The following is a 27,003-nucleotide window of genomic DNA, read 5'->3' as shown; positions in this document are numbered from 1 at the left end:
AAGAGGATTTTCATAAAACACATTCTGGTCAGAGAGGACTAATATTCCATACTTCCCATAGGAGGTGGGGTTGTACTTTGTGATCCTCCAATGAATTCATAAAAGAAGACAGACCTGTTTGATGAATAGCCACAGCTTCAATTTCTGTAATATCATGTCACACATCTCATGGGCAGCAAAGTGATAACGTGGCTAACCAATAGGAAACCAGACTAATTCCTCACACATTGATCTGCTGTGTGTTACAAGTTTGTAGGCCTGAACTTGTACAGCAAATGTTAAAGGGCTCTCAGTTTCTCTAAGGAGCAAATCCTGGCATTTAGCTGAGGGCCTGCAAGGGGAAGCGTCGCCCCACTCTAGGCCTGGAATATCTGAGCACTAGTCATGCACCAATGGTGTCTATTACTGCACTGGACATAGAGATTATCCATTAGTGTTACTGCACTGGAGATAGAGATTACACATCAGTATTACTGCACTGGGCATACAGGGTGCACAATAGCATTACTGCAGTGTGCACACAGCATGTGCATTAGTATTACTGCACTGCATGTACAGATTACATATTAGTATTACTGCACAGACCATACAGATTATACTTTAGTATTACTGCACTGCATGTACAGATTATATATTAGTATTACTGCACAGACCATACAGATTATACTTTAGTATTACTGCACTGTGCATACAAATTATCCTTTGCCACCAAGGTGTGGCAATCAGTTCCTCTCCATTAAGTGGTCTAATCAACAAAAAAATAAAAAATAAACGCAGTGCTGATATCAGAATTGTCCGTGTGTGAATCGATAGCCATCCCCTGGCGCGCGACTCGGTCATAAATCACTGTTTGGTGATCTTTTCTCTGCGTCGACTCGGTGCACAGGGGGGCCCGGTCACTCCAACACAACGTTTCCTAAAAGAGGAAGAGGAATGAGACGCAGCAAAGCCAAGTATCGATGAATTCAGTTTGTCCCGTTCTTTATCATTAAGCAGTAGTGCAGAAAAATGCAAAAAAAAAAAAAAAAAAAAGTTTTGACAAGTGTGAAGAGGCTGACGAAAAAAAAAAAATCTTGGATGACATGACATTTTACTTTCTGCGTCCTAACACTGTGAGGACTAAGAATTTTCCACCATGTCGTAAGTAGAAAATAAATGAATGAATAAATGAATAAATAAACAAATACCGTGTGCAAAACAGAAAGCAGAATTTTTAAATAGCAACCAAAGGCTGGCATAGATCTAGAAAAGCGTGCGCTGATCACCATAAGACAAAGCCGGGCAGTAACATCTTAACTCAAATTGCCCCCGTGATGACAAGAGTAACTGACTGAATGGCCTAATTATCTGTGCCCTTCTCTCCAGGCACAGCATGTCTTTTTGCAATACAAGTTTGGGCATTGTGTCGTGTGATTAGCCCAGTTCGACGCAGGTAATCCCCCACGGTTTCGGATTTAAAGTCGGGGGCCATTGTGTTCAATGGAAGACTTTGACTCATCTCACAATTACCCCTTCGTTCCTCCAGTAATTACCTTATTTCAGAAGGACGTAAAAAAAAGAAGAAAAAAAACCCTGAAGTTATTCATCCGTTTTATAGCGGTGTACCTAACACGAGGGCAGAGCAGTCTCTATCGCGGTAAAACGGGCCGATTAAGTGCCGGGCTTGGTTTGCAGCTGCCATTAACTTTTTTTTCGACGGCGAACGGGTTTCTGTCGCCGCGAACCGAATTGCATTAAACGCGCGGTGATTAGGTGGTGGAGGCCCGTACTTAAAGGATAAGTAAAGCACAGTGTCTGTATTAAGACTCTTTGTAATAGGATTATTGGTGTGCAGGTCTGAAAAACAACTCATTACAAAAGGCTTACAACACAATGATACAGTCAGCGGAATCACCTAGCGCGCTCCAACTGTATTCCTTGGTACAAGGTTTCTAAATTGAGAAATATTACTAATGATTACATACAACGAAGCATTCCTTGTTAGTAAATTCCTCTTTTAATTCTCTCCCTCCGGGAAAAGCGCTTCCCTCGTACCGGGCGGCTGTGAAAACGGCTTCCCCGCGATCGTTTCTGAAATCAAACGCGTTCGCTGGAGGCCTTTTCGACGCAGCTCAAACATGTTTAAATCACGCCGAGCGGATCAAGGAGGAGACCGCGGCTACACTTGATACTCAAATTAGCGCCGACGTCTGGCTCCCGAAACATCAAGGGCCGAGACGCGGTTTGATCGCGACCTCGACCGCGTCTTGCGAGTCTCGCCCGGGAACGGCTCGCGAGCGGCGCGCCGTCGGGGCGTGTCGGCTCCCCGCGTTCGCGAGGGTCCCCCCCCCCCACCCTCCCCGTACACCCCCCGCCGGTGATTTTTTAACCGGTTTAAAACGCGCTGCGCGAGAGCGAGCGCCTTGGCTAATTTCCTGCTTGGCCTGTACCTGCTCCAGACGTCCGACGAGCCTCGTTATTAATGAGGGGGAAGCACCAGGCGTGAACGGAATGCTAATTCGGGCAACACTCAAAGTGACGGGGAGGAGCGTCGGTCGGTGTGGCTGAAACGCAATACACCATGCGAGGATGGCGTTTTTTCTATCAGTCGTGCAATAATCAACACGGTAAAACTAAACAAAGGCCCGAGGCCCAAATTCTACAAAAGAGAAATAATAATTCCCTACCCACCAACCCAATCATTGTCAAAGCCTCCGTTTGCAATGAGGGGCACGTTATCTGTTGGAATGAGACAGTTGGAATAGCCTGGAAACATGGAGCATGTAATTTGAAGAGAAAACTTTTTTTTTTTTTTAATTCTAATGTACAGTATGCAACAAATTCATTACATCATACCTCAGAGGCAGTTCCACCCACCTCTGTTTCGGTTTGACTAGACTTTGGCATGAGGAATATTACTGAATGAATATGATGCCTGCAACACCTACATACTGAATGCCTGATTTAGCCATACCCCATGCGAGCGTGGCTTTCACACGAAATACAGGTGGTGTCACCACACAGCAGGTTTGTTCCATGGTGGGCTGAAACCCAGGCTGTTTTCCAGCACTCTTTAAGATCAGAAACACCCTCACAGCTAGAAGGAAGGGGAATTGGTTTGATCAAGACGGAGCTTGGTTTAATAATGGTGGACCTGCCTTGACCGAATGCCTGCAGATGCTACGGTACTCGAGGTCCGGTGATGACTATACCCCATCTATGCCTTTTGAAAGTGGTGCAATCTCCTGTGGTGGATATTGGCTGAAAAACAACATAAGTCTTCTTTTCGTGTTATTTTTTAATGGTAGCTTGAGGCAGCCAATGAAATCAACTCAGGAATCGTGAAACTTCTGTGAAAAGGACCGGGGCAAGATGATGGGGGATGGGGACCCCTAACTGTGAGATGAACTCCAGGAGACACTGCAAAACCAGCTTACTGCAGGTTTCAAACATGGAGAGTAACAAGGCTTAACGCAAAACAAAACCCCCCTCCCCTTCTGAAACACCAAATGCAGTAATAGGCCCCATATGGAGTCTACTGATACATAATTTCTCCATCTTTAAGTGTCCCAAAAAGGCTATCAAAAATACTAATACAACTGATCTGGCACCAATTTATGCATGCTACATTTCCAATGGCACATGGACAGTAGGACACAAAACATAAAAGGTATATTTTCAAACTTTTAAAATTCATTTTAAAAAAAGAGTTACTATGCTCCCCCCCAGATGCTCAGTTGGTCATGGAACTTACTGAAGTGTAGGTTGGGCCTTACAGCTAGAACATTAGCCGCACCTACATCATTAACTGACAATGACAGGACCTGGCTTTGTCCTCCAGAGGTAGGTCAAGGTTTCTCAGGTAACAACAGAATTAGTTCCTCCCAACTACATGCCAAGCTCTATAGGAGCTGCTAACCCTTTTCACACCTGGAGCCTTCCATGGCAATGCTCGGGTACTTCACTGTTTAGTGGTCATGTATGAATGAGAGTCAGGATTGCGAAGGTTACAACTTTGTTATGTTCTTGACCTACTTCCGAAGCTCTTTTGGAGAATTTGACAGCCGTGTGTTCAGACAATTACTGGGTCCGTCATGTGTGAATGCTATCGACCCGTTAAAATGCCGGATAGCCCTTGGTTGCTTGAACTAGACAAGCCAGTAGATTGCTGGAAAAGTTCATCTGGCTGTGCTTTCTGGTCCATGTTCCAATTCCAGGTTCCATCAGTGCTAACTTTTTTGTGCTACTGGGTGGCCTGCAGTGTGAAAAACAGTCACTGGCTTGTTGGCTTGTGTGGAAAATTGAACAGGACTAGGCATTGGAAGGTCACATGTGCATTAGTCAGCTACAGTGCTACTGCACAGCAGTAACCCAAGAGACACAATCTGGTAAAAAGAAAGCATTACCAGAACACTTTCTTACAATGTTCTCAGCATTTTCACAAGCTAAATAAAGGGGTACCAGCCTTTGACAGACCTTACAGACCTAAATTAGTGCTGTGTAATCTTGGTCGACACTGGAAAAAGTCCCCATTTGTAATGCAGACCTTGCACCACAACAACTGCATTCAGATCAAGAGCAAGAATGTCAATTAAAAGGCAAATAAACAAGTCATGGATTCCTTTACAAGCAGTGGCATGAGTCAGGGAAACATCCCTTTGTATGCAAAACATAACAGTTATAGAGATATTTTGAGGTTACCACATCAGGCGCATTAATGACAGCTTTCAATTTGCTCTCATTATTTGACTTGAGGCTCAGCCACAGTATTCAGGTTAGCAGAAAAAGACATTACACTGTGTCAGATCAAACTAAATTAACTGCACATCACTCAGCATTACAGTAGGGTGTACAGTTATGTGATGGCTGACAACAGAAAGAAACCATTTTAACAGCTCACTGCTCACAACTATGGAGCCAAAATGGCAGCTCTGTTTTAATTTAGCAGACTAATGCATGAATGGATAAAAAACTAAGCGTAACTGTCTAATTAAACAGACACTGTGAAGATTAGTCTACTTCCCATTTAAAAAGATAACACCAGTGGACTAATACGGGACTTGTATTATTAGCGTATCACTACAGCTACAGGGGTCAAACTTCTCAGTTTGGAATGCCCAATCATATGTAGCTGTGCTCATGCTACAATCTCTACAGCCAATGACACATGCACTCCTATGTGTGATGTCACCATATGCATCTTTTCACACCACTGACCACAAGGCAAGCTTGCATAGACATGAGTCTGAGGAAGGCACTCCCATCAGCTTCAGCAAGCTGACCGCAGGTGCCTGATTGACCAATGGGATGCAGATCACTGCCAACCCAAAAACTCCCTAATTCCATGTGACGCTACCTCCAATTATGTGTCACTCTGAGGGGTTACTGGACACATTTGGCACTGGCAGAATTGGGATGACATCCTGTGCGGCCCATCCAGGACCTAGAGCAGTGCCTTTCAGGATGAGCCACCCAGCAGGCCAGGTACCGCCTCATTGATCAGCTGTTACAAATTCTTTGTTTACAACCTTGGTTATCTACATTTGAAATATAGTATGCAAATATGACCTTTAGTAAACGGCGGCTTTTAAAGTCCAGTCATTAAAGTGTGCTTCATAATCTCAATTGCACTGGTTAGATTGTTTCATTCAGGATAACCCAGCAATGACAACATGAAAGGGTTTCGTCATACTTGTTCCTGGTTATGGTTATACACTTTGTTGTACGTCGCTCTGGATAAGAGCGTCTGCCAAATGCCTGTAATGTAAATGTAATGAAAGCAATTTCAGGTTCACACACACACCTCCTTTCCTTGATGTTGACTCTGCGCATGAAGTTTTGTACATGAATTTTTGCTTTATGTTCATACAGAAAAAATGCACAATTAAAAAAATAAGGGAGAATGTGGAATCAGCCAAAGGCTAATATATTTCCTCCAGCCCCCAGGTTATAAGCCCAGTTCTGTGATGATTATGCTACACTGCTACCCACTATTATCCATTTACAAATTCATTCTGTGTCCTTTAAGTAAAACCTCCCAATTAATGGCTGCAAAGTAACTAGAGATTGAGGAAAATATTCTCAAAAGAACACAAGTCCACTGCCTTCTCATACCACACAAAGAAGGTTGCAGTGTTGGATCTCTGTTGGGCATAGTAAACGTTTGTAATAATCCTTCCTTTTGCAACTGCAGGCAAAAAATATATATGTTATTTTATTTTTTCATTAGCTCCCCTGTATGTTTGTTTTAAAATACGTGGTCACGATTGCGGGGACAAAAACAGCTCAAGGCAAGGCTAAAACTCTAGCCTTTGAAGATTCTGTCCAGCATTCTGTGCTGCAGATAGAGGAGCCTCCATTTGGTCTGTCTTCACTTTAACCAGTCTGGTCTGCACACAAGGGGGAAGAGGGTGGTGTTTTCAAAACACCTCCCTTTCAAAGGTAAAGCGATTTTTTTCTGAGACGCAACTTGCATGGAGAAGTGACTCCCCCTCAGGCAGACTTGTAAATAACACAAATAGGTGGATTTCGAACGAAACCTTGCATCAGATAATAATTCTGAAATGACGATACAAAAGGTTGGCTATCCAGCAGTCTCATCAAACCACCAAACAAACCAATATTTTGATGTGTGAGCAGTTGAAGTCGAATTCGTTTTAAGCGCAGAGAAAAGAAAATCAGCCTTTCCTCAACAGGATTGAATAACAATGGGGTCCATTTTGAAGCTCTCCTGTGTCTCAGCACATAGGCTACAGTATAACATGGAAATAGAATGGGGCGTCGGCTGGCGGGGGCCTTTTTAAAAGGGGGGGGGGGGGGAGCCGCATTAAAAAGACTGCATTCTGCGTTGCATTCATCATAATTAACCTCTCCAGAACCTACACTTCCTGCGCTAATTATTTACCCCAGCGAGTAGCGGATCGGCTTTCACGTCCAAGCCGGGGCCGCTGCGGCAGGGAGGGGTCACCCTCGTGGGGTAACCTGGGCAACGAAAAAATCGGAGGAGAAAGAAGGGGGCTCAGGGGGGTTGCACCGATCGCTGTACACAGACTGCCGGGGAGGGGGGGTTCAACCATGAACTAGATGGGGAGGAGCACTCAGCAGCCAGAGGCAGGGCACAGTAGTAGATCCGAAATGAATATGAATGGAGAGTTCACTGGCTCGGCCAAATTGCATACCCCTTTGGCTACCGCTCAGAGCTGGCCGAGACAAGAAAGGAAATAAAAACTGTCCAGTTTCGCCTTCTGCAGTTGTTTTGTTATGGGAAATGCTCTATTTCTTCCGTCTGGCAGAGAGGACAGGAAAGTAAAACGCTATCAGGTGAAACTTGATTGTGCATGCTCGGCCAATCAGCGTAATTGCTACACTGTTATCTGCAGGACATGCTTTTCTTTCCTGTTTTTTTTTTTTTTTTTAGGCTAACAGCTGCCCTTCTGTCAAGCCAAAAACAAAAAAAAAAAACAAAAAAAAAAAAAAAGAGGGAGGGAGGGAGGGGGACAAAATGTCAATGCCTTGCCATCCGCTCCCGTATGGCGAAAAGTAACGTACACCCCCGAACGGAACGAGAAACATATAATCAAATCCATGCATCTAGGCTGAATGCCAGATAATGACTTTTCTCAGCAGATAAACATACACTGCCACAGACCGAGCTAAGGCGCTAATATTCCACCGGCGTGGCCCGCTGGGCTCTGGGAAGACGAGCATTATCCACGGATTTTATGTATGCATTTTTTGCATTTGTTTTTAGGTCAGACGCTAAAGATAAGCCAGAATAACCGATAAGACGGCCGAGAAACCAAAGACATTATCCTGCCCGTGATTCCTGTGCCAGATAAAAATAAACCCAGAATCTGATCTTTTAAACTAGATCACTGCTTGCCTTTTCACTTAGACACCGCACAAAGGGAAAAACATCCACTTATATTCAAATTTCGTGATTAATATGCACATGACGGAGACCGCTGACCTACAGGACTTTTGAGAGGAGTACAAACAACGGAGATGATTGCAAACTTGTAAATTAATTTGACACATTTATTTTTAAAAAAACCTAGTGCTGTGCTTCATTCCAAATATGGAAAAACAAGCACACAGCAGTCAGCTTGGAGGTTTGTTGCTCTTCCCTGTTCACTAATGATGTGCTGCTAGTTGTGACTAAAAATGTTCTCTAAAAGCCAACATTTTTTTTTCATTAACAGGAATAGCAAAGCACGTAAAACAAAGTAAAGCACTACGTTCGAGTCTTTGGAATGCTACTCTCCTTGCGTGGTTACAAACGCCATGGGAAACATTTGCGAGCCTATATGGTTTTCCTATACGGCAACACATATTTAAAGGGCTAAGTGCTGCCCTACTGATTGCCTGCATTGCCATTGTTAAATGCAGTCTGTATGGGCTCTCCGGGGAACGGTGGCTTAACTGCCGCTGTAGTCCCCTGAATCACAACACAAGCGCCGGGCCATTGAGACGCCCGACAGGCACTCACTTCCTGCTCTCAAAAGGCCGCGCTCGGAGAGACGGGCGAGTCGCCCGGGCGATAAGGCCGTAAGCCGACACCTTTGCGCCGGCCCGGGGCTAGCCTCCCGCCGGCACCAGTGGCGTCTCGTTGGCCTGGCACGGTGATATCTACCTGGGCCCGCGTTTACAGCGACAACGATAGCCTTGTCTGATGCGGAGGGTCGCGGAAATGGCGCGTGCAGGGAAGCGAGCCTCTTCCCCTTCCTTTTCGGCAGATGCGGAGAGATGGCCGCCGTCTCGGCAGCAGATGGGACCGTGGCCTTTGTCTCTGTCCTCCGGTCTAAAGGGCAGCGGGAAGATAGCCATCAACAGGGCTCCCTGCCCCAGGCCAGGCGTAGAGGACAGGACACACGGATCTCTCACGTGGGGTTACAGACTAGTTTCCTCCTATACAAAAAACTCCATATGCAGAAATGTATTCAATAAAACTCACTTTTATGCACAGGTTTGTATGTAAGTGCATTTGATTCATCCTACAGAAATGTAGAGGCCTTTTTCCCCTACTTTTGGGGTGGGCAATGACCAGCATACTCCATGTGTTCCTTTGCACTAAAGCAGGGATCATCAACTCTGGCCCTCGAATCCAAATCCACCCCTGGTTTTCTTTTCTTCCGGGTAATTAGTGCTACTGATTGGCCAGACTGTCTTCACACCTGACTCCCAGGCAAAGGGAGGGTAGAAAACCAGCCCTCTCAGCCCTCGAGGACCGTGAGTTGCTGATCCCTGCTCTAAAGCTAAGCTTGTGCTAGTGACAAGTCATACTCACCAGCAACTAGTGTTGGTGAAAAACGGCAATAGACTCTCAGGTCCGAACCAGCAGAAGTTCATTTTTAGATACAGCTTTGTAAAACCCTGACAAGATGCCAATCACCCTGGAATGCACACTGTGTATTATTTCAGAGGTAATGAATGTTATCTGACAAATTAACGTTTTCTGAGATTACTACTTTCATGTTGGTAAATGTTCTTTTACTGGCTGATCCCCATTTGCTTTAATGACATAACTGCATGTGCTGAGGTTTAAGCACAAGGGCTGTCTTAAATCATAGGATTGAAGTAGTTCACTAAAGCAATGAAGGCTTAGACATAAATGAGCATTCTCTGTAGATATTTGTAAAATCTTTCTGGAAGGTTGGACACGTAGCATCCATTTTCCCCCATCTTGTTTTCTGGTTTGTATGACGAATCCTTACTTTTTGGATCCTGTACAAATTTATATTTGTTTATTCTAAAGCCAAAGAGAATCCTCTTGTAACTCCACCAATTAGGCTACCTGGGTATGGTGCAGTGGCTGGGTAGAAATCCCAGACAAAGAGGACTTTTACAGGGAAGGAACCTCACAGTTCTTTCTGAATCACCCCTTTACCTATAATATTAACTGTATCCTGTAAACGTTGTTTCAACATTTAAAAATGTCATCATGACATTCTCAGCCACTCTCTAAAAGCTGTAAAGCTTTTGATCCTTGCAGGAAGGTAACATAAACTGACATGGCAGTACATTAAAAAATAAATTTAAAGCTGAGTATGCAGTATTTTCTTCTCAGGACTCAACACTCAACCATAAAGTGAATCCAACACAGACTGTGTGAAAGCTTTTGAAATTTTCAGAAAAAAATCTACTGTCTATTCAAAAAGTTAAAACAAGCACAAATGCCAAAGGCCCATTTAATCCGCTGGAACATGATTGCTAGTAATTCAATAAAAAATGAAGGCATTAAAAGGATAGTAAAAGAGAAAATCCATCCTCTTCAACAGAATGGATTGCAGGAAGCCACAAATCCCACTTACTTGTCAATTCACCAGCGCAAAACAGGTTTATTTTTAGCGAAACCAGGGCTGTTTGTCGCGAGACCTTCAGCAGGAGACGGAGGCATTAGCATTCCCCTCAGCAGTGTCGGCCATTCCCCCCAGACGGAATCGGGCCTCTGTGACACAGCAGGGAGGTGTAAAACTGCACTGCGCCCCGTGTGATGTAATGCCGTTTGCATCCCTTGACTATCACCCTCGCAGATTCATTGAGGTTTCTGACGGGTCGTAAAGCATATCCCAACCATTATGCGTAAAAACGCCAAAATGAGCGGAACAGGCTTCAGAGATGGGCCCACTCCAACCCAAGGGACGTTGCTGGTTTTGTCTGTCCCCTTATCTCAAAACAGACCCCACCCTCCTTCTTTCAAGTGTTACACCAATTTCAGTAGTCAGTGCCAAGGATACATTTCCTTGACAGGGGTCATTTACATTACATTTTAGGAATTTTACAGTCATAGGGTCATAGGAGTGGACTCATGTCACCCCGAAATGCACTGGCTGGATTTGCATATTGTCTATCTCATTTACTGATAAAGCAATAGTTGGAAACGAGCGGAAAAAATCGAGGATTAACAATAACGCTTCGTCACGCCCTAACAGAATCAGCGTGTGCGCAGTCAGGAGCCCACAGAACGGATGGGAATTCACTGGCTACCTTCATCGGGTCAGATTACAGTAATGGCCAGCATCTTGTTACAGAAATTGTCTTCAGGAGAAGAAAAAAAATCAGCAAATGTGATCATGCATGGTGGTCAAAATACTAAAATCCATTCAATTTAGGAGTGAGAACCTTGGTAGGCTACCACGTTCTATCTTAAAATTTTAGATCCTGATAATTCATGACTTAATCTGCATCACAGCGTAATGTGTAAACAACTGGTAAATTACGAAAACAATTTTCGTTCAGAATTCAGGCGTTACGTTGCATAGCCTACCCCAGGCTATAATTTAATCCTCTGAAGAGTATGTTGTTTTTTCTGAGTCAGTGTTATCGAACTCCATTGCTTTCAATTACTAATAGTGATTGATACATCAGCATTAGAATGTTCAGCGGGGAAAATTCTAATAACATGTGATATTAGAGTAGACCCTACGCTTAAAAGTGCATTCGATTCCACTGATTTAGAACAGCGTTACCGTGTAAACATATCATTAAAGATTCAAAATGTTTATTTTTTAATACACCTACTGAACATGAAATTTGTAACACAGTAACCGCTGGTGTAGCAGAGTAAAACGCTAACAGTGGTGCCCAGTGTTCTTTTTAATGCACGCAAAAAAAGATAATCACCTTGTTTCTCACCGTGCGTCCCGAGTAGAAGAGGTTGAACATTGTATGGGTGTAGAGAATGTATTACTCTGATGAAGAAAAGATACTTTGCAGAAAAATGGTCGTTTTTGGCTAATGCAAATCAACTTCAAACATTTTCCAAGAGCCGATCATAATTCACCAATCAGATTCAATTACAGAGGCGGGAGATTCGATTTCTTAAAGAGGCAGTGTACTGGCACATGTAGAAAGTCCGGGATTCAGAACATTAGCTCTACTCAGTTTCGCGGAATGTAAATCCAGCCCTTTCACAGCCGCGAAGCCGTAAGCATTTAAAACACGAACGGTTGTATATTCATTCTTTACGTTCTTGAGATTCAAGATCTTGAACTGAAATATGAGTGCGGCTACCAGCTGTGTTGAAATAGAAACTATGTAGCACATTTAGCCAATACGACTTGGGCTACCATTGACGATGTTCTTCTTTTGTGTCAAAGACATTTTAAGTGTGATTAAATACCCCGTTCAGGCCTGCATTAATTTCCTGGCATGATACACAAACCAAAAGTACAGGGGCTTAAGAATGGTTAGGAGTGTCAGAGAATTCACACGTGGAATAGGGATGAACTTCTGTTCTGCATATTATGTTTCCATAGAAACATTGCCATCACTTGTACAGTCAGGCCGAGTGGCAATATATATTTCACCCATTTTAATGAAAGGCAATTCCAGTGACAAAATAAGTGGTGAGGGGTAAGTTTCATTATACAAAATTAGTTGCAAGTTAGCCAATAGGCAGGCCTAATTGATAAGAATGCAGGTGTATTTCATATGCAATTTCAGAAAGTCATCCCAACACACTGACATAATAGTTTTGCATCAGTTCCAGCTGATTTATTTATTTTTGTCAAGATACAGACTTCAGCATCACGACATGTATTTTTTTCTTTTTTAATTTGCTACAAAATGCAGATGGTCTGTTTCAGAGTATATTGCACAAAAAAATGAGGGAACAAATCAGTATGTGCCATAAAAATGATATAAAATACAAAAAAAAAAAAAAAAAATCCAGTTTCACACCTGCTATTTGAAACCCATCCACAATGATATACATAAACTCCTAACTTTACTATTTTACAGTACATATACAATCTCAACTAGTACCAGCACCGAGGTCTATGATCCCCAGTTCCGTTTAACTCATCCCTACAGATACGCACCAAATCTGATCTACAACTGTACAAACCCCATCTTAAAATTACAAGGCATTTAGATGCAAGTTTTCAATGTAACTTTTTAATCCTTAGCCCAGGACTCTTGCATGCTAAAACAAACAAAACAGGGTAGAAGTGCCTGAAAAAATTCACTGAACACACAGTAAGAACATTCCCTTGTTATAACTGTACAAAAATATGCCTGAAAATATCTTTACTTTTAAAAAGATGAGGTATGTTATGTATCAAAATGTGTCCTCTCATACCTGTATACTACAGCGGTTTATCCCGCTATATTTTCAAACCAGGACGTGAACGGAACCAGATACAAAAAAGAAACGTTTGCGGCATATAGCTAGAAATCACACAATAAAAAAGAAAGAAAAAAACTTTACATCCTGAACAGTGTCAGTTCAGATTTGCTTGGAATCAGTCCAGTCTTACGTGTTCCAGCTCCCTGCAGTTACAAGAGGGTTAAGATGCATAGGAGATAGGACTTTAGATTTTCCTTTCTGGCCCCTTAAAGTTGAACTAACTGTAGAACCGCAGAAAAATCCGTAAAACCCTGTCAAGCGGTCAGAAAAAAACGCTAGCGGACTTTTTGGCAACAGTACCACCTTCATACGCATCTTTAAAAAAAATCCTCAGTCCCACTTCGCCTTCCATTTCTCCCAGACATGCACCACAAGAGGCAGGGTTGGGAACAGCTCGAACAGGGCATGTATTTTTTTTATTCCTCGTCCCCTGTTATTACTCGAGAATCCCTTTTAACTCAGTAAGTGAACACCAAATCCGAAAAGTTAGCCTCAAGCCAGTCCCCAGCAATCATCTCACTGAGTTCCGGGGTGCAATAGTCTGGAAATTCAAAGTGAGAGCCAAGACTACCTTCACTGAACGAGTCCAAATCTTTGTCCACCAAAGAGAGACACAAATTTCCTGAATTCGAGTTCCCGAGCTCTGACCCTTGTGAAGGAGCTGCGAAATTCAAACTGAAGTCAACGAGTAAGTCGTCCACGTCTTCGCTGGAACTGGACGAAGTGGAGACGGACCTGGATGAAGAGGCTGGTGAGAGAGATGCAGGGCACGCGGTGCTCTGCTTGGTGATGTTCTTGAAATTATAAAACAGTCTATTTGGTCCTGCATCTCTCATTTCTTCGTACATACTAGTGCCCTCCGATTCAGCGGAGCAACTCAGTGTTGGACTGGCAGGGACTTTGGCTACATTGTACGGCCTGACTGGCTCCTCGATCTCCTCCTGCTTAATCCGCATTGGCAACTCATCTTCATATTCGTCGTCCTCATCCTCATCATCAGTGAGTTCCCGTTTAACAGTCTTACTACCTTTCAAGTTTGTGAAAACATAATCGTATCGGTAATCATGTGAAGGTCTGGTGCCCGCCTTGGTGGACTTTAATTTTGAACATTTCTTACCGGCAGTCTTGGTCATTTTGTTGCTTGACTTCTCTGGAGAAGGCGTGGTGGACTTTGAAGAGCTGTCGAGCTTTGGTTTTTTCTTCGGTCTGTATTTGTAGTCCGGGTAATCAGCCATGTGTTTTAGCCGGAGTCTCTCTGCCTCTCGAATGAATGGAATCTTTTCACTGTCCTTCAACATTTTCCACCGCTTCCCCAACCTTTTTGAGATCTCTGCGTTATGCATGTCCGGAGACTGTTCCATGATCTTTCTCCTTTCGATTTTCGACCAAACCATAAACGCATTCATTGGTCGCTTAATATGACCGGTGGCTGTCTTGCACCAGTCGGGTTTCAATGGAACGGGGCTGCAAGCCATCAGCTCGCTTTCCTCGGTGTCTGTAGCGTCCCTGGACATGCTGCTTTCCGTCTCGCTGTGTTCCGTTTGCTGCACCATGGTCCCGCTTGTACGTTCCACGGACACTGCAGGGTTAAACAGTCCACAGACAGCTCGTTCTGCTTATTTCACTTGTACACACTCTCAGGTTCTGCCTTCACTCTTCACAAACTTGCAGACTGGCTTCTTAACTAGTTATTAGCTTTTTCATATCGGTTACGTCATTCATAATTATCCAATCCCGTCTTTCCTCTCCGCCCAACAGACACCGACCAGTCTCCTCAGCCTACACTCCGCCTTCCACGGATTTCATTGGTGCCAAGATTTGTAGGTGGGACCTGCTTGAAAATTGTCTGGACTCCTACCGTGCGCTACAGGCATATTAATCATTTAGCTGCGTTTTTTTTTAAAAGTAGGCACACTCCCTGTGCTTTGGAGACAAGGAGACTGAGGAAAAAATACTGTGTTTATTTGATTTTACCCCCGCCCACCTCAAGCCTAAATACTACAGTTACTCCACTATATCAGGTTCAGTCTCTCAGAGAGCCAGAAGACCTCGTATTATCTCCTATCTGAATCGCAGTTCATAAGGAAAAAACTGAAGGTGGCGCCTGGACACTATAAAGCGAAGTCAAATTGAGCTCCGAATCCATGCTATCCTTTCGCTGAATTTCGACATTGCAAATAAAATGGAAAAGTATTGTGGGTTAAACAGCGAATAGATCATTGGCTTAGGCTACTTTTCATATATAAACATATGCTCGTGTTCTCTTTCTTTCCGCACGTAAAAAAATGCATCGGATAGGTGGAAAACGCACTGTATATAATTTATATTAACTCTGGCAACATTAAACAGGAAATACCACCAATGCAGAATACAGACCTGCATTCTGCATTTAAAGATGCTGGCATAGACCTGTGTAAAAAAAGAGGAAAGGTTATGTAGGTAAAATATAGATTTATACGTATGAGATTGTGGATGTTTTGCTAACTGATGATAATAATTATAATACTTATTTAAATTACATTATTATTATTCTTTTTCATGCAATGGTTACATATGTTTTAGGAAAGAAATAGAGACCATCAGCTGATAAACATGTTTCACTTGTGAAATAAATTTTGTGTGCACACATACACAACAGACACACACACACACACACACGCAATCTCAGATGAGAAGCACAGAAACCTCTGCAGAGATTGCTGTGTCAGACCACCCTTACATCAGGCTTGGCCGACAGCCAGCTGCGCAATTGGTGGCCAGGCGTCTGATAAGGCTGCCTGTGTTTTTTGTCCCCTAGAGGGCAATCACTAACCCCTTTGAATTAGCCCTTGCCCCACCCCCACCCCTGCCTTTCCCACAGAATTTTGTGTAGTACACCAGTGACAGACTGGAAATCACCGGCAATGGCTCTCGTCTTGTTGTCTGAACAGCAGGCAGAAAGTAAGGGTGAAAGCCCTCCAGTGGGCTGAGATGCTGTTAAAATCCATTATCACACCCTCCACCCTGAACTTGAGTTTCCTAATTAGATCTGGTGTGATTTAGTATCAGTGAGTAACCCAGAATACTATCTCGTTATTCTCCTCAAAGAGTGCTGGTTGCTTCACAGGGACATGTCTTACCTGCTCTGAGACTTGTTTAATGTGTAGTTTAAAATATTAAAATCATAAAAAAAGAATTTTACATGACCCTGTATGCATGCATGTATCTATGTATGTATGATGGAGGCAGTACATTATTATATCCCCTGCTATAAGTAAAATATAATCCATTAGGAACTGAAATTGTTTTTCATTGAATATTTAGAAGGTTAAAAGAACCATCAAATGTCAAAAAGTCTCTTTAGAGGATAGTTTTAAAAAATCTGTTATCATTGTGGATAATGACAGACTTTTCTGACTATTCTATTATTTCAGACTAAAATAAAAAATCATACTTTTAATAACTCTCAGTAAGAGCTTTAGATGTGCTTGTCTATAAAAAAAATGAATTAAAAAAATGTAATGGTATATTCAGTGAAATAGCTGAAAGTTTTGTTTTGGTAAAATTGAATTAAACATTTTATTATGTCACACTGCAGGTGTAATCAAAAGTCGAACATGCTGAAGATTGAGTGTGGAAAACATCCAACATAAATTTGATAATAATAAGTAAACAATAAAAAAATATATATAAACAGCCATATCTCTTTGTAATTTTCTATTTGGTATAAGAGCCTGATACAACACTGCTTTAGCAGTGGGGGAAAAAAAAGAATTTCATAAAAAATAGCACACAACAGTTTGGAATGATGGAAACCCTGTTTCTGGGTAAGAAGGCTGAAAACTGACTTTAAAACCAGCTTCTGGATTCCGTAAAAGAGTGCTTAAGCACTGGGTCAATATGAATTCTTACTAGGGCTGACTCGCATTGAACATTAAGGGAAGCCTCCCCTGGGACTACCCCCAGGTGTAGCTGGCTTGTGTTCCATCTGAGTAGTTCACAAAAGCAGGGCATGGTTTGGTTTGGGTACAAGCGGTGGCAGGTGCAAATGCTATCTTCATTGCTCCAGCACATTCTCCTGTCTTTTTTTTTTTTTTTTTGTTCTTGTTTATTACCACAAGTGGTTTTCCTGTTTACATTAAAACAGCCATTCATCTTTGGCGATCTTACGGTATGCAAGGACCCTGAAAGGCAAGTGCTCTCTGGGGCCTGACATATATTAAAGGCAGTTTGACATTTGCCATTCGATTGCTAGCCTTTCACCTGCTGATGTATCGCCTAGGTGCAAAATGAGAGAAATTAGCTTGGTTTCACATTTGCAGAAAGCTGTTTTTTTCTGTCCTAGAGAAATATGTGCACCGTGTACCATGGTGTGGTTTTGCATTCTTATAATCATATTGATGGTCATAATTCAAGTTAAAAACCTCAATTCAGGCAGTGAAATCTCAATGAAAATGCAGTGCCAACCATTAAGCACTACTATTTTTATGTGCCTCTTACAGGGGTGATAGGTAAGCAAATATACTGGACTGAAAAGACAGAACTGATTCCATTATCGGTATGCTGTATTAACTAACAGTTCTTAATATCCATCTGTATAACATCAACCAGTGAATAAACTATATAGTTTTTCCAATGTAATACATAATTTAGCTTAGCTTAGAATACTGCTATTATTAGACTATACAGCAAGCACAACACAGTTCTCCACTGTTATTTGTGCTCCAACCTGAATATTGAGAACGCGCTTAAGAATTATCCTAGTGACTCCTCTGATCTTATTGAATGTCAAGAAAGAAGTCTTTTTGATTCATTTATTTGAAGATCACAAATGTAACTTGCCACTTACTGTGCATGACAGAGACTATTTCCTGTGAAATTTGTTTACTGTGGAGTTAGTTTGCAGATGAATCACTGTGGGAGAAGAGATAGCCCTTCACAGGATTCTGACTGGACTCAGTATACAAACTGACTCCAGTCAGACTGCCCTAACATGTAACTACTGCAGAAAAGCAATGTGGTGTCTATACTGTATGATTCATTCATGGTTCCACTTGTATATGCTCTATTCTTTCTGTCCAGCGACATTAATATCATGGCTTTCTCTTGCTCAGTTAAGAAGAAAATACAGATCTTAAAATCAATACAGAACATTGAATGAAGAATCTATCAGAAGAGATTACTGTACACACACACTGTTCCTAACTAACTTTTATTATTTATTTATTTATTTTTACCAGATCGCCATTTCCAGTGTCGAAAAGCGAGTTCAGAAGAATGTCACACCTTGGGTTGGAGTTTGCATTCTTATCGGACGGCTCCCACTCATGTTCCCAAACAACTTTAGCAGCACAGCAGGCTGGCCGTTGGTGTGGAATGCACGGGCAGGCGCGGGTCAAGGGTGAAAGGGTGTAACTAATGGCTCAGGCCGAAGGTGTGAACTCTGGACTCTGCTATAAGAGTACTTAATCAGGGCCGCTATAATTGCTTTATCACACTTGGTGTTGAGGTGAGAGCCTGCATGTGTAGGATTTCCTCTATAGGAGGCCATTGATTTAAATGTCATCCTCGTGTTTGAATATCTTTATGCGGTACTGTTTAAAAAAGCAGAGCAAAAGATTCTGCGATGCCATTTTTCTTTGGATTGATTCCATAGAGCAATGAGAAAAGCTATAATCACACATTTAAGTCACCAACAGATGGAAAACAGAATTAGATTTTTATATCACATTTTTATGTAAAAGCATGTTCACAAGAAACAAATACTCTGTACCTATAGTTAGGAAACCCAAGGAAACATCTTTATATAATAAGCAAAGGAATGGGCATGTAACCAGAAGGCTGTAGGTTTGATTCCCTGTTAAGCAGTGCTGTTATGTCTTTGATTAAGGTACTTGGACTGAATGAATGGACACTCAATATTGAGGTGCATCGATGGAAATTGCAAAATGTAAGTTTTGAAACCATCCCAGGGTAGACATAAGGGTGTCTACTAGGTAACTTACTAGGTTACTCACAATGTGACAATAATTATGTGGTGAGTGCATGGCATTATACAATATAATGCCGTCACATGATTTTTGAGAATTTTTGGCACAGACGCTCTGAGAGCAATGGGCTTGAATTGTAAGGTGGTCCCTCACAACTGTACCCAGAGCAAGACAGTTTCCCCCATTTTCTAGAGGCGTCAGCTGCATGATGTCCTGGGTCAGAGTGACGTGCAAACACACAATGCAATGTATTTGAGCTGCTTCCTGTTTCCACATTCTCAAGGTCTGGTGCTTACCAGATACTTGAAACACGAGTACGGCCTTGAATATGAACAGCGGATACTTAGCACTGTCCATCATGCATGCACCACAAACACATTCAAGACTGTATATCTCTTTGCTAATTACACCCCTTTGTGTGTGTGTGTGTGTGTTTGGATAATGCCCCTTTCACACTGCAGAAACGATCCAGGTAAAACCAGAGTCTGCCGTTGTTTTGAATGGGTCAAACTGACCCTGGTCGCAACTTGGGTTTTATGTGGGTTTAACATGGCTTGGCATCGATTTGAAAGGGTGAGGGGGTGGGGGGGGGGGCACATGTTACTCTACATAGGAAAGTTTGCTGACTAAGCCTCAATGTTGACCTGTATTTAACTGGCCCAGTTTTCCTGAATCGATGGTCCAGTGTGGTGCTTTAAGTTTTACAACTGCCCTCATGCAGAAACTTTTATATAAATGATGGAAACTATATTCATAAATGTATATTGGAACTTAACAACTCAGAAGTCAGAAGTAGATTCCAGCAAAAAATGATTTCTCAGTTGTCACAAGTAATGTAGCAGTAACTATTAGGTAACAAATAATGTGTTACTTAAAGTGTTTTGTAACATAGTGTTTGCATAAAAGCATTTGCAAGATTTGGATCACATTTTTGGACTCTTTATTCAGGAGTTACCTGGGTTAAACCATTGTAAGGACAAGTTAAATTGTACTTCCTAGCCAGCTGGCTACCAAACTAGCTGCATTATTAGGAAAAAATGGACTTCATACAAGCTGACTACATCCACGTTCAATGACATTGACAGTTCAGCAGTAGCGTGTGCAAATGTAAAGTTTCAAACCCGAGTCTTGTGTGAACAGCTAGGACCTGGTACTTGCCTGTGACCATAGTGTGCTGTGATTGGATACCCAGTGTCAACCTCAGGTTTTGTGTGTGAAAGGGGTGGGAGGAATTATTTCATTGGGCTTCGTTGACAGCAGATGCAAACCAAAGCCCAGTCCCCATTTGAAATTCGAAGCATCTGGATAAATGAAGTGGCGGTTTTAAGCGTAGATTATTGTAGAGAATGTGGTCACGCCCATCCCCTGCTGACTCCAACACATAACCTTTACTTCCAGCATCCGATGAGAGAATGCAGGGGGAGAGAAATCAATGAGGTAATGATAGAAACCTCACGCCTTATTGCCGTCTGCTGTTTTCTGTGCGTGGCGTTCTCACGACACGACCGCTTCTTGTCTGTTTTGAATCATCCAGCCCGAGTCCCTAAATTACAGGGCAGACTTAAATCACTGGCTTTACTGTATGCTGCTCCATGGGACAAATGTTTACCTCTTTGTCCTCTGATAGTAAGGGTGTATTCAGAAGCTCTCTGGGGGCCCTGGCCTTCTGAAAAGAGAGTGTGTTTAGTCTGAAGGCTGGCCTCGGCGCTGAGGGAAGGGGGGCGGAGCAGCAGGGAGCCCTTTCCCTCACAGTGTTAAAGGGAGGTGGCGCACACGGTGTGTGCACATGCCCTTTAAATCTATTGATTTTTTTTTGTTGTCTGAACTGTAGAGTCCTGTAGCCTAGGGCTATAAGGCTGAAACATTTCTGAAAAGTTTTAAATAAATGTTTTCACGGTGTGTCCCTTTGATTGCGAGCCCATTAAAAAAAAAAAACTGTTTCTGTAAATATACTTAAAAGTATTAAAATGTTGACAAATTGAGAATGATGATGAATCCAGTACCAATCCTCCATTAATGTTAAACAATAAAGCTATTTATTTTAATTATTACTTGGAAGACCTGAGATGACAGCATATTCTGTTTAAATGCACACTCATCTGATTTTCAACATTTGTATTAGTAATATTTCTTTGAAGTATTTTTATTTCATAAATAGAAAGAAAATATAAATTAGACCTCCACATCATGATTTTTTTTTTCAAAAGTGGTTTCAGCTCTAAAAATCAAAAAGTGAATAATGTGTTATTGTTCTTCCATTAATAGGAATGATATACTATTCTCTCATTTATGTTAATATCTCATTGTATTCACTCTGTAGCTATTTAGTTAGGATTCCTGTAGTAACATTTATTTCCATTTTTTGCCATAGACAGAAGAGAACAACTGTACTTAGTAGTGCACACAATAAATTATCTTGTGTGAGGAGTGAGCCCCTCACATACATTTTTCAGTCGTTATATTTTGTTGTTTCCTGATCTTTGCATCAAGAGCCGGTCTTATAGTTCTAACTCTCAAGCATCTAGAATCTGTGACCTTGAGGCAAATTTCAAAAAGCCCTATGGTTTCATTTATCACTGTAATTAGTGGTTTTAACACACATGGCACAGCAAGACTGGCCAATGGATGACTGTAGTTGAAAGTAAAATGGGGGGGGGGGGTGATAGGGCGCAGAGCCAATCAGAGATGGAAATGCATGCCATGCACCAAGGGCTTGTATACTGGGTGTATCATTCAAACTTTCACAAAGTGAAAAGAATGGGAGTATACAACAGTGTGGTTTGAATAAGGGACTTGCTTAATGAAGTAGTTGGATGCAGTATACAGAAGGGGACTTGAATGTGAAAAATATCCTGCTATACAACAATACACCACATATGTTTACATGAAAAATATGCACTGCATGGGCAGCTGTGAAATGCACAGCTATCCAGCTGAGAGGCCTCTAGCATCTTGGCTTCACACTGTACTTTTACTCTTGGGAATAATGCATTTGCATAAAAATCCAGAATCCAGGAAAGTAACATTTGAATGAATAAAAAGGGGAAAATTCAGGCACTTCTCGGCATTGCGTACTACCAACGTCATCTGCATATGTGATCAGGTCAAATTATATTTGCTTCATTGCTCCGCAATCAGGAAATAAATACATGCTGTCATCACTGCCGCAGAAGTACCCCTTCGTGATTGAACCAAGTCCCACCAAGAAATAAGAAGTGCATAAGAAGTGCCTTTCAAGAAGCAAGTAGCAAGCAACTAGAGCCCTCCTGTTCTAGCCAAAATGAGAGCAGCTCCCTGAGACGTAGATTTGCCATATGCTAATTATTTTTGTTTTCACACCCACCACTATATTCTGCCGCATGGCAGACCATTGACTATTTAAATTGGAAGTGTGAACATGGTATAAATTGACATTCCACCCACCTGAAGTCAGCTTAAAGCAAAAATGTAAAGAAAATGAAAAGGAAAAAAAGTACTACTTAGCACATTTGGCAGATGGCCAAGGATATAGGAAACGTGATTTCCCACACCACTATTTTGATCGCACTTTACAGCACAGAATCAAGAGGTAATAATTGTAAATATGTGATAACGTTGCTATGTCAATTTATAGCAACCTGAAATCCCCATGGTCTGTTGCTCGTTATACAGAATTAAAAAAAGCGAAGAAGCTGTTAAACTGAAATTAAGTGATATCCAAGCTTAATGCTACTAGATATCAAAGAATAGCACCACCAGTATTTTGCATGCATTTGCCAGCCACCTGCCTGCCAAACAATGCAGCAGTCACCTGTCAAGCTCTTTCTTACAGATTTGCTTGCAGCTACTTGAAACTAAAGCACTAAATCCTGAAGGCAGGTTAATTTAAAGGTAAGTTCAGGGGAGTGATCTACCAAGAACAAACAAGACAATGGCGGGGAGAGAGAGAAAGAGAGAGAGCAGGAGGGGAAGAAAAATACAGAGATAATGATCATGACTGGAAGATAAAAGACCTTATCATTTAAACCCGGTTTATCTCGTGTTGACATTCCAGCTGATTATGCAGAGCCCGGAGATCCGTGAGGTTTAAGCCGGAGCGAGACAAACACAGCGAGGCAAAGCTGCGGTGGCAGAGAGCCTGGCTACCCCTTCATTGTTCAGGGACCGAGGCTTCGGGGCGGGGCGGCTGGGTAACACTACCCTCAGCACTTAATTTATCAGGGCTGGAAGGGCTATGCTGGAGATGGCAGAGACAGCAGGTGTGGAAAAGCCTGAACTCATAAAAGGAACTTGAACCTCTTTCTATTGTGCGCCGTGCTGTTGGCAGATGTGAGGATGTCATCATTGGATGGGGAAGGGCATGGGTGAGTTCATGGGGATGTGGGGGAAGGTCACAGGGGGGAGAGCAACTGGAGAAATGCTCTGGAAGCTGTCATCCATACTTGTGAAAATGTAATAAATACCTGAATTTTTTTGTTATAGCCCAAAATCCTCAAAGTTACAGTAACCGGAATAAAACCTTAGTGGTAACATAAAGCCAGTGAGGCATAACATTCATCTATATACCACAGCAGGCACCCAACAAATCTCATGATTGTGAAGAACTGTTGTACCAGTATGTACAGTTCATGGTTTGGACACAATCAGGCTGGACTGGACAGTAAAAACACATAAATAGGGAATCTAGGCCTCCTCACAATGGGAAGGTGGACACACATATCTCTCACCTTCTTATCCTAATGAGACAAACAAACTACAACTCCAAAATGAAAAAAGCTCTCTGTCTTAAGCTTAGCTTAATGTAATACCAATTACAAACATGGCTGCCCACAGTAATCCAAGGAGCATTGGGAAATGCTGCACAGCTAAGGTTATTCAGAGGTTACGCATAACATCCTTTTTAACCATATTTGCCACAATTAAAAAAAATAAAATAAAATTATGTTTGCGCTACATTCTCTTCATAAGTTTGACATGCTTGGAGGTTATTATGAAGTGTAAAAAAATGAGGAAAAAACCATGAAGCAGATATATTTGTTGAACTAAGGGTTTATAAGGTGCATGCTATACACTAACTAAGCATTGAGGTATCAATATATTTTACACTGTATTTGGCTATGGAGAACACTGCACTAGACCATAAGTAATGTATTGCTAGTGCCAACCATTCACAATGTTCAGTCTCTGATTGGTTGGGCAAGATGGAAGCTAGGGTGGGCACGCCCAACCCTGCCCACCCCTGTATCCGCCCCTGCTTTTAGGGCAGAAAATAATGAAGAATAATAAATAATCAGAACCATCAGACCCATAATAAGCAGGCTGAGGAAACCTTCAGCCACAAGGTCATGTGACAGAATGGAGTAAAAGGACAATACTGTAGACTCTTTTTGGTCCTGATTTCAGCTGCACACCCTCAGCAGCGGAACATAAGAAAACAAAGAATGACATTTTGATACATCTTTATTTTTACAAAGACATTTTGGGTGGTGTGGGTTACTGGGTAGAGAGATGAGCTTGAACGGAGTGAACAAGATGCCAATGGTTATTATCCGTAGTAGTATAGCTGAAATTAAATAGACCTTACAGGACCCATCTGCTAAGATTATACGTTTAGAATCCTAAAGACTTGGTGGGATTCCCTGAGCCAAATGGAGATATAATGAGCATGTGGGCTACCCATGCTGTGCAAATTGGGGTGGAGGGGTATCTTTCCAATTTCTGCACTGGGATGTAAATATATAGAGACACAGAACAGTGTGGTACCACAGAATTTTCCTCATAATGCCATTATTTTGGTTTGTTTTGTGCACTTTGGCCCTTGCAGAAAGACCAGTATGGTCTCTGACTGTATCACTTATGTCTCTCTTGAATCAACGCACCAGACCACCAGTTTAAAGCAGGTGTGACTTATAAATGACACAAATAAATCTGAAAAAAAGAAATAGATGGGTGGACTTGGGTAAAATAATTCAGTCAGCATAAATGAATGAGAGAGCTCTTCCTTAGCTAAGATCCCCAAACAGAACCAGGTTTGTGTGATATGGATGGTACTGTAAACTGAAAGCAGTTGGAAATATCGTTCATATTCATATTCAATGCAATAAACCCAATATATTTACCTTTGAAAAGTTACTAAGATTGTATTTCCAGTTCAGCAGGACAGAGACTGCAATTATTTGGCCATAATAACTTAGCGAGAAAACAATCCAAGGTAAGTAATGTAAATTAATTGTAATTATAGTTGTAATAGTTATTTAATAATATAATTTCCCTGTGGGTGTTATTGACCTATTTGTGGGTAATTACTTTTGAACTGATTCTAACCTAACAAAGCATATTAGTTAATACAAGTATTAAAGCCTAGTGCTTTATACCAGCTATGTTCTGTATATTGATATAAGTGCAGTAAACCATGTCATGTGGTGATCTACCATTTTTGCAATCACAGGCAGGCTGTTTTTCGTAATTTCAATGACACACACACACATATATATATATATATATATATATATATATATATATATAGTGGAATTTATTTTCTCAAAGATGCACTAGATGAAATTTGTCAACATATACTTTACAACTCCACCAAATGGTGTGCCATTAGTATATCTCTCATTAAATAGGTATAGTGCACTTGAAAGAAATGGGAACGTGTTCTGCTTGGCGAGTTCTCTTGATGAGTTCATCCTGCCCAACCTGCCAATTACTGACAAATTTCAAAGATGGATTTTTGTCAGCGTAAATTAGGATCCATTTAGGATTTAATCATTGTCTTTTTGCAGATGACAGATATTTCTTAGACATTAATGCAAATGACATTACTTGCATTTGTGGTTATATGTTTGAGGCACCCAAGATCTATTTTTGATGGTCCATTAGCAGCGTCGCGCAAAGTAATGTCAGCAGGATATCATATCATCAAATAAGCTACACATTATATCACCAAAATAAAAATAAAAAACTGTGTAACCGAAGGCATGTAGTCAGCCAGCAGTTGTTTGTTGGGTTATCTCTCAATTCTAATCTCACATTCAATGTCATGCTTACCACAATTTAATAACATAAATGTAGCTTGCCTTTATGGTTTGTAATGAGAACAGTTGTTTTTTGTTATTGGAAAGGAAAAGCATGATTGAAACGCTGGAGATGAGTTTGCTGTGAGTTTGTATTTTGAATGTATTTTTGATTAAACAATTTGTTTGCTTCACATATGAAATGAAGCATGTAAATAAAGGCAGTCGTCTCTCCTTTTATTCTGTGGAAGTCCCAGTGTATGTGGTGACCGGACGGTCTGTGGCAGTGATGGAAGATCTGTACTTGAGAGAGGGGCTTTCGCAGGTCATAACCCCTGGTGAACCCATCAGCAGAGCTTATTCCAAATTCTTAGGTACTACCATAAATTAATTAGAGCTAATGAGTAAGTCAATACCTTGACATTGACCTGGACAAGTATCTTTTTTTTTTTTTTTTGCAGTCCATTTCTGTTATAGGCAGCGAATAACTGTGATCTAAAACTTGGGCCCTGATCTTTCTGATGACATTTTTCAAAGGACTAGTCTATTATATGATGTGTTTCCAGGAAGCGCTGCTGTGTATACCCATGGCCATTTACCCAGCAATAAGGTCATCGCAAATCTGATTAATTTACAGGCTGGCTCAGTATCCTTGCAGTCTGTGATGAGACTGCCCATAAGAAGGACATCTTTTACTGGAAATCCTTGTTTAACCCCACACACCATTATAATTTTGGATGCAAGCTGTGTCTTAATTGTACTGACACTGCATATATAAATCAAGAGTACATTTTCAAATACTTGCAAATTCTTAGTAAAAAATATATTTATGGAAGTAGTCATCGTGGTATCATAATTTCTTACACATATGAGTTATTGGTAATCCCAAGGAATAAAATATTAATGTAAGTGATTTTTAGAAAGTAAAGTA

The 27,003-nt window shown here is 41.5% G+C and overlaps 1 protein-coding gene across 1 annotated transcript; it reads right to left on the bottom strand.

Moving 5' to 3' along the window:
- Positions 1–12,449: 12,449 nt before the first annotated feature.
- Positions 12,450–14,796, bottom strand: sox11b (SRY-box transcription factor 11b). The gene has a single exon (XM_064339789.1). The coding sequence runs from the start codon at positions 14,659–14,661 to the stop codon at positions 13,567–13,569; it is 1,095 nt and encodes a 364-aa protein (XP_064195859.1). The 5' UTR covers positions 14,662–14,796; the 3' UTR covers positions 12,450–13,566.
- Positions 14,797–27,003: the final 12,207 nt, after the last annotated feature.

The sequence above is a fragment of the Anguilla rostrata genome, chromosome 6 (assembly GCF_018555375.3).
Source record: "Anguilla rostrata isolate EN2019 chromosome 6, ASM1855537v3, whole genome shotgun sequence".
NCBI classification, from domain to species: domain Eukaryota; kingdom Metazoa; phylum Chordata; class Actinopteri; order Anguilliformes; family Anguillidae; genus Anguilla; species Anguilla rostrata.
Note: the sequence above shows the minus strand (reverse complement) of the source record. Positions and strands in the feature narration are given on the sequence as shown.